The sequence below is a fragment of the Typopeltis vanoorti genome, chromosome 6 (assembly GCF_054136105.1).
Source record: "Typopeltis vanoorti isolate ZY-2024b chromosome 6, IOZ_Tvanoo_1.0, whole genome shotgun sequence".
Lineage (NCBI taxonomy): Eukaryota > Metazoa > Arthropoda > Arachnida > Uropygi > Thelyphonidae > Typopeltis > Typopeltis vanoorti.
This window is the reverse complement of record NC_143554.1, coordinates 54,481,177-54,494,766: the sequence shown is the minus strand read 5'-3', so window position 1 is coordinate 54,494,766 and position 13,590 is coordinate 54,481,177. Positions and strand designations below refer to the sequence as shown.

Below are 13,590 nucleotides of genomic sequence, written 5' to 3'. Positions count from 1 at the left end.
GATGCTTGTTTTGTTTCTGGATCATAAGAGTAGCACCAAGACTCGTCCCTGGTCAGAACTTTTGAAAGTTCTGATCATTAAGAACTTTCTCATTCAAATCACAGCAAACATTCACACATTTTTTTTTTTCTTCTATGAGCAAACAAGGCACAAATTTAGTGGACACACGTTTCACTTGCAAATCTTCTGTTAAAATTCACTAGCACAAACTCCATGACAAATTTTTCTTCAGAAACTTGCTCAATTATCTTTTGCCAATCTTCATTGATTTCTTGGCAAATCTTTTTTGATGTTTTCCTCATTTCTGCTTGTTGAAAGTTGGCCTGATCGTCGTTGGTCTTTAACTGACATGTCCCCATTTTTGAAATGGAAAACCACTCAAAAACTTAAATTTTACCTAAAGCATCATCCTTAAAGGCTTGTTGAAGCATAACAATAGTTTCAGCTGCAGTTTTACCCAAAAGGAAACAAAATTTCATGTACACTCAATTCCTTTTGGTCAGCCATCACAAAATTGCCAAACTTGCTTGTAAGCACTAACAAAACAGAACAATTAACCAGTTCACACAGGATGACTCCACTTGCTAGAATGGCGTGGAAAACTGCACACACAATGCCTAGTGGCATCATCCGTAACTAGAAAATGTGCTCGCCCCAAGTTCAGATTCCAGTTATTTTTGGGTTACCCCCCCCCTTGTAATTTGGAGGAAAATTGTTGATTAGAGATTAATAATAATGTAAACTTAATCATGTAGTTCTGTCATAGAGGGTACATATCAGGAAATTGATGATAATCATTTATCATAATTAACACCACTTGTTTAGTAACAATGACTCTTATTGATAGCAGTTATCTATATTCAACAGTTGCAGCAGTGTCATCATCAGGAGATAATATTTAACTTAAAAAAAATGCAGGAAGCCAAGCATATACTCAACCATCTTAACCTCGTGTATCTATGTCCACTAGAGTTAAACTGAAGTAAGAAAAGCAGATAATGACGTTGAAACAGTGTATAGTAAACAAAAACCACTTAAAAAATAAATACCATGCATGTATGTAGGAATCAAAGCTAGATAGGTAAGAAACTTCTGCATATCCTGTAAGAAATGTGGACAAAGAAATCTGACTTCTCAGTTAATATCCCAACCTTGACTTCTTTTAGTGTGTCCCTTTATTAGGAGTCCATCCAAATATTAAATTAACAAGGATGAACTGGCTGTTTGAGACTCAGGCAACTGTGAATTATATTCTGTGTTAGCTTAACAACATAAAATAGGATGGTACTACATGATAGTCATGACAGTTAGGATACATAATTGTTATACAGTGTTACACAATGCTGCACACTCCCTCTCAAACAGATTTTATCCATGAAAAATGATGAGCAAGGCAGTCATTTACACTGTTATTGAAACTAGTTGAAATTGTTCACATGAGGCTAGTAATAATGCAAACTTAATTATAGGTAACTCTTGTTATACGTGCCTTCATTATCTGCATTTTTGCACATGTGCAATTTCATTCTGCTGCATGCGCTTTGTTTCCTTCCTCCATCCACTGTGCTCAGTGTTCATCTTGTGGCCCTATTACCTTACTGGTCTATATGTATTGTCTTTAAATCATTTCTGTGTCATTAGAAATGATCATATGGCTATAGAAAAGCACATCAGTAAGGAAGGAAGTCCCATGGAGGTTGAACCTGTAAAAACTCTCAAAAAAAGGTCATGACTCAAGCTTTTAAGTTGACCATGCCATGGCTTTCTTTGAAGGACATGACTGACAGGAGTTCCAAAGTGAAAAGAGAGATTGAAAACATCCTTAAAAGCTATAAGGATATTTACAATCAAAAGCTGAAACCACAATCATTTTTCCATTGAGAAATTCACGAAAAGGGCAGCCTTTAATCTCCTATGAGCCTTCATCTTCAGCATGCCAGCTAAAGAAGATGTGATCAAGATGTATTAAGAAAATAAAGAACTACTTAGTTACTTGTGTTTATATGTACTGAATATTTTATTCATTACTCTTATGCCTTAACACTTTCATTGCCAAGCTGAAAATTGGAATTTCGTGTGGTGGCCAAAGTTTTTTTATTTTTTTATTTAGTTAGCGACGTCCACACGATAACGCGTGATCGGCCGCCCGGCGAGAACTCGCATCACGCGATATCGTGTGATTAGCAATGAACGTGTTAAGAAATATGAAAAATAAGTGAATTTTTGATTAAATTAATCTTGAAAGATAGGAGTCTTGCTTTTTTGGGAATGCACCTCTATTATCTCATGTACGAGGATGGTCTGAAAAGTTCTTGGCGTAACTAAAAACTGAATATATAATTTCAAAATTAATTTTATTTTTCAGCATAATCTCCCTTAAGACTAATACATTTATTCCAGCAATACTCCATTGCCATTATCCCATCTCTGTAGTGGCTTTCAGCAAGATCTGCAAAATATCCCCTTTACAGCTGTGATCACCTCTTGATGAAAAATGCTGACCAGCGAGGAAGAGCTTTAGTTTTGGGAAGATGTAGAAGTCAGAGGGAGCCAAATCAGTGGAATAGGGTGGATCTTCCAACAATTCATAGTGCCAATCCCTTAATTTTCCCATAGCCAAAACGCCTTTGTGGGCAGGTGCATTCTCCTGATGAAAGATGATTTTTTTCTTCTGCAAACAGGGTCTTTTCTCACAAATTTGTTCGTCTAGTCTGGTTAAAAGAATAGAATAACATTCCCCGGTTATTGTTTTTACTCTTTTCAAGATAAATAAAAAAAATGTTTTGGGATACCTTTAGCATCCCAAAACAATGATGCCATGATATTTCCTGCTGATGGAACCGACTTTTGTCTTTAGGTGCTGAACAACTGGCTTCTGTTCACTGTTTTGATTGCTGTTCGGATTCTGGTGAGTAATGGTGAATCCAAGTCTCATCCATAGTAATAAATTGATGCACAAAATCAGTTTTATTCTTGTTAAAATGCTCCAAGCACTGCTCAGAGATTTTCATGCAAGTGCATTTTTGATCTGCTATGAGCAAGCGTGGAACCTATCTTGCACAAAGCTTTTTCACATGCAATTCTTCATGCAAAATATATCCTACACGTTCTTTTGAAATGCCTATAGTCTCAGCAATTTCACGCACTTTGACTCGCCAGTCATCCAATACCATATCGTGCACTTGATCAATGATTTCTGGTGTTGTTACTATTTTTGGATGTCCTTCACATGGATCATCTTCAAGGCTGGTATGGCCACATTTAAACTCGGCAGCCCATTTCTTAATTGTCAAAAATGAAGGAGAAGTGTGCCCATAAACTTTTATGAACTTCGAATGAATTTCTTTTGCCATTAAACCTTCTTTTACAAAGAATTTTATAACTGCACATTACTCAATTTTATCCATTTCAAGGGATACAGACAACACTTTTACTTCAGACAGCTGTATGAAACAAACTACTTGATAGAATGACTTGCAGTTTCACATGGATGCTTATGACAGATGTACCAACTTAGAAAAAAAAAAATCTCTTGCCGATAGTGTTGCCATTTATGGTTGAGGCCAAGAACTTTTCAGACCACCATCATATCGTATAAGCCTCCCATTTTATGTTTTAGATATATACGGCAATTCTCAAGAATGCAACTTTCCTGCATATAACTGGTAATTAGTTTATGGAATTAACAATGCATATAAAGTATATTAATTAAAGATAACTTAAAGTTATCTTTATGTTATTATTCTGTTTATAATATTCTGTTTATTTTGATCATTCCTAATTTAATATTATGAGGAATTGTATATATATATAAATTTAATATGTCTTATGTGAATTATAATATTTTGATTTTTTATTTATCACTACCAGTGTGTAAAGGTATAATGTTATGCAATATTTCAGTTTTTATTTTATTTTGTTTGTTACTATGGAGACGGGCTAGAAATAACTAGCACAAGTGCTTGGATTTCGAGATATAGTATTCAACTGCAGAGAAGGAATTGACATAAGAGAGCGTGAGAAACAATTTTGGAGGGAAAAAGAAGGGAGGTATATAAGCTGAGAGCGGAGAAAAACGAGGTTCTTCTCTTTTTCAGGACAGACCATTCGGGGACACGAGAGCATTAAGTATAGCACAGACAGACAGGGAGAATACTGAGAGGCAGCAAAGTGAATGCAAAGGATTGCTGTGTCTAGAACTTTAGTGCTGTAATTGGACTACTTAAGGACTGGGAAAGTAATAGGCAACTGAGAATAATTCTAGAAGTTAAAAGAATTACTACATGTTCCATTAGTTTCATGGAACTTTAACAGAGAGCTGAATTGGTCGAATAGTGTTAAAGAAGGAATGAGCATTTTCCTTTATCCAAGTACGTTTATGCACGCGAAGTGCGACCATTAATAGTTCAGTTATCATTGAGAAGATTTATTCTAAATAGTGTTGCCATAGTGTGCTAAGTAAATATAGTTATAGTGCCCATGGTGAAATTGATGAGCAAAGGATTTATCCAGTAAGAACTGTCCAATTTTATGTTACTTCAGTGCAGAGATATATGTGTAATTCCTCCTGTTATTTGCCACATTAACTATAACGTTTTTTGCTGAAATCAGCTAGAGTATGAAGTATGAAAGTGTATACTCATGAAGCAGTTGTTGCCACCATTAATGTATTGAGACTTTACTGACTGTGTGATAATAGTAAAATTTGTTACTCAGAGATTTTGTGATATTGAACTCTATTAAAAGTTATTTTAATATTGTGAAAGCTATAAGTCTGATAGCAGAATGCCCATAGACTGAATCTGTAAGATGTTGTGACCAGTTAAGCTAAGACATTTATATTATCTTGTTCTCAGAATTGAATTTATATGTATAATATATAACCCTGAATTAAATGTTTTGTTTTGATGATTTTAAAATTGTGTTTGCCTGAATCTCCTTTACTGCACCATTCATGAAATTATCGGACCTAGCAGGAGCTTCAAAAATAAGAGATAAACTCAGTCTACGTGAGAAATAATATTGATATAAAATTAGTTGATATTTGGTTTCACTACATTTCATTAGACTAATCTAAATATAGAGTAGTGCAGTCTAAAAATATAAATTTCTCTATATTTAAATTAGTAATTAACCAGCAACTCATTACTTGTTTAAGAACAGAGTTGAAACAAGATGGCAGATCAAAAACAAGGAAGTACGATCCAACATTATATACACTATTATTAGTACAGGGTGTCTAATAAGTTATGAACAGGTTTAAACATATAATAAATTTTTTATTTATTGATTATTTTTATTCTGTTTTTTTTTGTTATAATGAAATACAGAACCTGGAAATTTTTTTTTTATTAGTTATGAAAAACCACTTCAACAGCCTTAGGAAAACTGCAGAAATATTTGGACTAAAAATAATTTCCCAAAAAACAAAGATATTAAAACATCAGATAGATGGGCACATCTATATAAATCAAAATGATCACATTGAAGAAGTAGAGGACTTTGTATACCTTGGATCACATCTCAGATTCCTTAATAGACATTAAAACAAGAAAATGGAAAGCACTGCAGTTCCACAGAAGTCTTAATAAAGTATGGAAGTCAAGCCTCGTCTTAAAGGAGACAAAGATTCGTCTTTACAAGTGTACAAGCCAGTCTATCTTTCTGTACGGCTCCCAGACCTGGAACATCTCAATAAAAGCAGTGACCAATATTATAAATAGCTTTGGAACTACTTGTCTAAGAAATATCCTGGATTACTCCTGGGAAGACCACATTCCCAACTCTACTATATTAGATTAGATGAAACCCAGCAAGATCCTCTAGTCAGCACTGTTCAAAAAAACCAAATAAAATGGCTCAGCCACCAACTTAGATATCCACCCTCTGCACCCTTTGATGCTCTGGTCCTCTACACCCCCTAGAGATGTAAAAAAGAAAAAGAGGCAGACCCCGAACTCCCATATTGGAAATACATCAGGAATATTCTCACCGTTTCCCTTAACTCTCTGCATCAGAGATCCATCAATTAGCATATGACAGAGAAGCCTGGTTTTCCTTCATGTCATAACTTCCAAGTCCTATTTTAGTGTACACAGACTACTTATTTGTTTTGATTGGTTTCCTTATTTATAATTGTAAAATTATAAATAAATGATGATGATGAAAAACCATATCACATAAATAAATTTAGTTTAATCCTTTATCCAAGTGTGTGTGCAAACAAAGTTTGCGTCTGAAAGTATCTGCAGGACTGGGATAAAGTGGTATACAACACCGGGAAACTCCTTGCAAAGGTGGAGCAGGCTACCAACACTCCTATCTCAGTATCTCCCATAATGCAAAACACATCTCCTTGTGGATATGTATAATGTTATGCATTAAGGGAAGGTCCACTACCCAGAGTAGTTTCAACCATTACTGAGGTCTCTTCAGTGGTAGCTTGTTCCACCTTTGCAAGGAGTTGCCCGGTGTTGTACCACTTTATCCCAGTCCTGAAGATACTTCCAGGCGCAAACTTTGTTTGCACACACTTGGATAAAGGATTAAACTAAATTTATTATAGTCTGACCAAGTGAAAAATAAACTTAACATCTTTCTCTAAATCCAGAGTAATTTAATAAAAAGGTGGCACACCGTTTGGCAGCTCCTATAGGAGGAGATGACCTTGCTAATGCTTCTGTCTCATATCTCCACTTGGGCCTGGCTCCCACTGAAGAGACCTCAATAAAGGTTGAAACTAGTCTGGGTAGTGGCCCTTCCCTTAATGCATAACATTATACATATCTGCAAGGAGATGTGTTTTGCATTATGGGAGATACTAAGATAGGAGTGTTGGTAGCTTGCTCCACCTTTTCAAGGAGTTGCCCGGTGTTGTACTACTTTACCCCAGTCCTGAAGATACTTTCAGGCACAAACTTTGTTTGCACACACTTAAATAAAAGATTAAACTGAATTTATTATAGTCTGACCAAGTGATAAATAAACTTTCGCATCACATAATGGCCTTCCATTTTCAGCTTCACAAAGACAGGCCTTTTCTAAAGCATGTGTCATGGCAGCTGTTAATGTTTCTGGAAGCAGCACCATAAATTTTGCATGAATGTTCTCCTATGGGATTACCTGAAGGAAAAGGTGTATGTGAACAACCCCCAGATAATTCAACATCTGAAGGGTAGTACCTATAATTCTTTTTCAATCTACTAATCTTTCCTATCTTTTAATTATATATAAATATATATTTACCCACTCCCCTCCAAGTCAGTAAAATGTTGACCATTTCTTTGTTACCTTCATTTAGTTGCTAAGATGCTTTTTAGAATTTTAAAATTTTAAAAAGTACCACTGTGTGTGGTACTTTTTAAAATTAGATAATTATTTAATTGATGTTCTACACCTTTGAATAAAAAATGTGAATAATCAAAGAAAATGTGTTGAATGATTTGCAATTCTAATTTATTGCATAGAAAATAATTATTACCAAATATGTATTAGCATCATGAGCTCACAATTCATCTCTTAATATGAGTAACGCTCCACCACCACGTACCTTCCCTATGTTGCCAAAATATGCTATAGCTTTTAATTTCTGTCCCTGTTAGACATCCTCCTCAGTTAACCAAGTTTCACTGATACCAACAACTTTTGGAGAGGCTCAGTCAATCAATGCCACAAGCTCATTCCCTTTTTTCTTAATGTAACTAGCATTTGTATATAGAAAAACCAGTGTATTGCCAGCCTTCTTATAGCCATTATTACTCCCCCTCATACTCCAATGGCTCTATAATGTAGTGTACACTACCTTTTTTCTCAAGCCATTATCCCCCACATGAGGTCATTCCTGCAACATTCCACCTGTGCAATTCTCGTTTCCCTGTCCCAACACACTCACTTGTCTAGAAAACAATAGTCTCTCCTAATGCATGAACCCTTCTGCATTCAGATGCAATCCATTTCATGCATGCAGCTCCCTTCTGTCATCAAGCTCACTCCATGCCTCCACATATTCCAGATCCCTTTCCTGCATATTCTTGCTGTCATCTCATATGTCATCACTGTTCTTCTCCTCCACTCCACATTATCATTTCGAGGCAATACATACACTATCTTTACTCGGACACATTTCTGCTACATTATGTCTAACATTGACCTCATATCTTGTGCTACACGATTCACGCTACCTCTCACATCCATCCCAACCACCGCTATCATCTCCTCCAGACTCCCACCAGGCAAGCACTCCTCTGGCACTCTACTTTGCACACCCCAAATCATACACTCTGAATAGTTTCATTCATCCTTCTCTCACTGGGATTCCTCTCTCTTACAGATTGAAATCTCTCTGTCTTTTTCCTTTCTATCCCACTTTCCATCCTCCTCCTCGCCTATCTCTCCCTTGCTTCCACACCCTCCAGTCTCCTCTCTTCCAAGTCTCTCCCATTCTCTCACCTTCCTCTCTGATGCTGTTCTCTTACACTTACTCTCATTCCTCTCATACTAGCCAACCTTTCTATCCTCCCAAGATTTTCATTCATTCTCCTCAACTGTCTTCCTTACTTCCATCTTGTTTTTCAGCAGTTCTATTTCTCTCTCCACACATTCTGTTTTCAATTGCCTTTCAAAAGATACTTTCATACAGAAACTTGTTTATTTATATCTTGTCTTTGTTCTTACTATTAGGCTCAATGGGACTGTCAGCATCAAGAAACTTGGTTTCGCAGAAACCTAATTAATGATCTGATAAGATGGCTAATCCTATCTGTCAATTGCTTATATTCTGAGGCTGGTTTGTTTCTAATGGAGGATTTAAAATACAAGTTTCTAGAATGGAAATCTCTGCCATCCCTGCATGAGAGAGCTTACTCATTTGTAGTTGAAAAGTCTTTATGCAAGTTCTTAGTATACCACTCTCAATAAAATTTTTTTATATGAATCCCACCTACAATAAGCTGTGAACCTACAGCTTATCAGCTGGAGAGCAGATACACTATCTGCTCCAATCAGGCTAGCTGATACGGTTAATGTTATTCAACAGTATACTGTTAATCACCATAGATCTATATTATGAACAATGCAATGTCCAAAGTACAAAAAATGGCATTTTAAGTTTAGTTAATTATAATTATCTACATAAATATATATTTATTTTAAAATCTCTCCTACCTTATAAAATGGATTCAAGGCATGGGTATCTAAATTCCAGGCATTGACACAAGATCCAATCATTACTGATGAAATTCCTAGCGTTTTAACACGTTTAAGTTCTTCTGCAGCTAATAACGGTGCCTGCAGAGGTACAGTAGCCATTCCAATGAACCTCTTGGGATATAAGCGTACTACTGATGCTATGTGATCATTCAAGATATGACAAAGATCTTGAGTATCCTCTGGCTTTGCCTGATAATAAGGGTAATAAGGCTTGATTAATTAACAAGAAATTTAAACATTGGTATTTACAGCAATATGATTGTCTTCTTTTAGTTTATCTTTATAATATAAAAGAAAATAAACTGCAATTTTATGCAATCTAACAATGTCACTATAATGACTGAGAATTAGGGACACGTAACAGAACATGAAATCTTATTTCTACAATCTAGTTGACTGTGAGATATAAGCCAGTTAATAAACATTTTGTATAATTTGCTTTTGTATGGTGTGTAAGTTGCTTAGGCAGCATATTTTTTTTGTTTTTTTTTTGTAGTATCAAGAATGATTAGGAATGATTTGCATTAGTCAAATACAAATGAATGGCTTGAAATTAATTTTTGCTCACACACACACACACGATATATATATATATTGTATGTGTGTGTCCATTTAGGTTGGGTGTCATGTGGTTTATGCAACCTGTGCTACAAAATGTACGTCAATTTGACCATATAATCACATTTTTATTGATCATCTTAATTGATGGAATGCATTTAATTGTAGGATAACTTTGAATACTTTATCAATTAATGCACTGTTTATGTGAGATGCACAAAAGGTTTACGCTTTGTGGCAAGATTAGATTATCATTGGCAAATTCTAGAGTGAGAACAGATAATTTGAATTTTGATACAATTTTTAAATACAGTCATATAATATGCACAGAAATTGGAAAAAGTAATCACTTTGGAAATTATTATTTTTCCAGATTGAATCAAAGAAAGGCTGAAATAACTCATTTTACAGAAGTCCAATCTCATTCAACTATAATCATACAATCTGTGAAAGTTCTGGCAGAAATTGGGACATTTGGTACAAAGTTGATGCTGTTTCCATTGTAAAAATGGGCAAAAAAGTTATAAATTATTTATAACAAATTATATATTAAAAACTTGTCTATATTGGTACTGCAATTAAAACATGAAACTCAGAAAACAAAAAACAGCAACTCATGACAAATGACAACGTTCAATTGGATTGGTTGAAACAATAACCAATCACAGCTACTGATTTCTGGGTGCTATTGTCTTAGCACATACCCTGCTTCGCCTTCTTGGCCGTTTAAAACCACTAGAATGCTAAGAATTTGACATGCTGCACCATCTGCACGTCTGTTTAAAGGGTTTAAAGGTGTCAGCATTTGTGACCGCACACCTAGGCTTTTAACACAAATATAATGCAATGTTTAAGCATAGAAAAGTGTCCTCTTCATGAAGCATTAATATAATGTGTTTAATTTTAGGAATCATATGAAGCCTGGAAACAATTAGAGGGTCTTTAACAGGAATAAATGCGAAAATATAATATGGTGATAATGCAATTCTGTGGGTGTACACCACACACCTAGCACACCTGAAATATATATATATATATATATATATATATATAAAGACACCAAGCAATTTTAAATAAAACTTGGTTTCAATCCTATTTCACAAGTAAGCAAACAGACAAGTAAGTCAAGTTTGCGGCTACACGTAGTGCAAGTCAGGACGACTCCGCATTTAGTGCAAGTCATAGATTGGTTCATTCATAGATTCATTCATAGATCGGTGTCGAGGCTAGCTGGTGACCGGACGTGCTATCGGAGAGCTCCTGAGAGATTTGTGTTTTTTGTTGATTTATTGGTGTTTTGGATTCAATTTAATGGACTTAAGTGGTTAATTTTGGTATATTATTAGAGCTTTATTAACGTGGTTAGTGTACTAAAGTGTTTTATAACATAATCTATGTCGGGAAGTCGCCGCTAGATGAATTCGTAATGAGTAGTGTTCGTGCAAGCTCCAGATAAGATAAGTATCATTTTCAGTTATCGATACAAATTACTTAATATTGTGTAGTTTTGTTTTGTTTGCCTTGCGTATTTTAGTGCGTCTATTTTTGGTGTGTTATAACGTTTAATTTAACAAAACATGTTACAGATAAATATGGCACCTGTGCATAGGAAAATGGCGGCCAGTAATGAAGGTTCGCCATCGTTATCAAAGAACGGTAGCATAAAAGAAATGAGTCAGTGTACTAGCTGTGAAATGTACGCTTTGCGGAGTGTGGTTAGATGATGATAAAGGATTGAATGTGTGTAGAAAATGTAGGGAGAATGCGGAATTGAAGTGTATTTCGGATCGTGAGTGTGATATTTTTGTCAACCTTCAGAATGAAGGAAATAGGGATATGACAAGAAACGGCAAAGTTGTACATGAAAATTGTGAGATTGTGAATGTAGAAAGTGTGAATGATAGTATAAATAGACGTATGAATGTGAACATGAACAAAATGAAGGATAGAGTGCTGTATGGAGACTCGTTAGTACGAGGTGTGTTAGTAGAGGATTTGACAAAATCGTGCCAACCTGGTGCGACCATAAAGGACGTAACTGCGTCTATTAGAGAACAAAAGGAAAAGGTGAAAGAAATGATTGTTGTGGCAGGTACGAATGATTTGAAAGGAGATAAAATGGAAATGATAGAAGACCTGAATGAATTGTTTGAGGTAGCAAAAGAAAAGAGTGAGAGAGTTAGAATTATTAGTCTTTTGCCACAGTATGACAGTGAAATGTTTAAAAGGAGGGCTATAATTGCAAATGACTTTATGCGTGGGTTATGTATGACGAGTGGTGTGGAATTTGTGGATGTGTGGAGTGAGTTTGATGGGCGAAAGGATCTATATAAGATGGATGGCTTGCATTTGAATGGTTACGGTGTAAGAAGACTTGAGAAAGTGTTGCTGAATGTAGTGGATGTGCAAATTCAGGGAAACTAGATTTGTTAGGGTGGGGGGGTAGAGATACAGTCCTTATGGAGGCAATTGAATGTAAGAATGAATATAATATGCCAGAGCAAATAAGGACAACAAATCAGAGTGGGATAGTTAATATAAGGCATCAAGGTAGGGTTGGGGCTAATGGGGGTCTTAAATTCATGTACACTAATACTAGGAGTATTAGGAACAAGAAGGAAGAGTTTTTTGGCCATGGTTGGCACTTCCAGACCACAGGTTATAGGTATTAGTGAAACATGGCTGACTGTAGATGATATAACTAGTGGGATTGAATGTGATGGGTATAGTGTGTTCAGGAATGACAGAGAGAATAAAATGGGGGGAGGAGTATTGTTGATGATAGCTGATGAGCTCCAGCCAAGGAGAATAGAAGTTGAACTGCAGGATAGAGAAAAGAGCACATTTGAGGCCATTTGGTGTGAGATTGTGGCTAGCAGAACTAAATATACAATTGGGTGCTGCTATAGACCAGGTGATGGAAAAGATGGTGGTGACAGTATGCACAAGCAAATAGAAGAAATGGGTGGAAGGAGGGTGATTATTATGGGAGATTTCAACTATGGTCGCATCGATTGGAGTGTGGAGAGGACACACGGGAGGAAGGAACTGGATTTTATGCGGTTATTAAGGGATAACTATCTGCGACAGCATGTAATGGAAAATACTAGGGGTCAGAGAGTGCTTGACCTAGTAATTACATCTGAGGATTTGGCTGTAACAAATATGACCACATTGCCACCAATCAGTGAGAGTGATCATAGGGTCTTAACTTGGGAGGTGGCTAAAGGTGTAGAATTTTCAATTAAGACAGGGTACATGTGGAATTATCGGGCTGGAAAGTATTACAAGCTTAGGAGTTTGATTGGTTCAGTGCCATGGCATGTGCAACTGCAAGGACTAGAAGTTGATAGTGCATGGAAGGTAGTTAAGAAGTGCTTGCATGAAGCAATGGCTGACTGTATACCTAGAGTCCGAATAATAAATCAAGTAGGGGTTAAATGGATGAATAACACCATGAAGCTTGAGTTGCAAAAAAAGAAACAACTATGGAGGGAATTTAAGGAGAAGGGTGACCGGCAGGCACATGAACGGTATAAAGCGCAGGCCAGATGGGTGACGAGTGTGGTAAGAAAAGCAAAAAAGGATTACGAAAGAACATTGGCCATGCAGGCTAAAGAGAATCCTAAACAGTTTTTTAGATATGTAGCAAGTAAAAGGAAAAATGTACATGGCAGATTGATTTTAAAGAATGCCGATGGTAGGGAGGTAACTGAATCAGTTGAGATAGTTGAGTTACTGAGTGAGCACTTTGCAAAAGTATATCATCCAGATGGTGACATTGCAGAAACGAATAAACCGGTAGATTATACGGGAATTGAGGTT

At 36.0% G+C, this 13,590-nt stretch overlaps 1 protein-coding gene across 1 annotated transcript in view; it reads right to left on the bottom strand.

Annotated features, from left to right (window-relative positions):
* Positions 1–13,590, bottom strand: part of LOC150105460 (2-amino-3-carboxymuconate-6-semialdehyde decarboxylase-like) — a 130,587-nt gene that overhangs the window by 85,073 nt on the left and 31,924 nt on the right. The window contains exon 4 of the mRNA XM_090394163.1: positions 9,163–9,396. Within this exon, the coding sequence (XP_090250289.1) occupies positions 9,163–9,396 (234 nt within the window). The remainder of the gene's footprint in view (positions 1–9,162; positions 9,397–13,590) is intronic.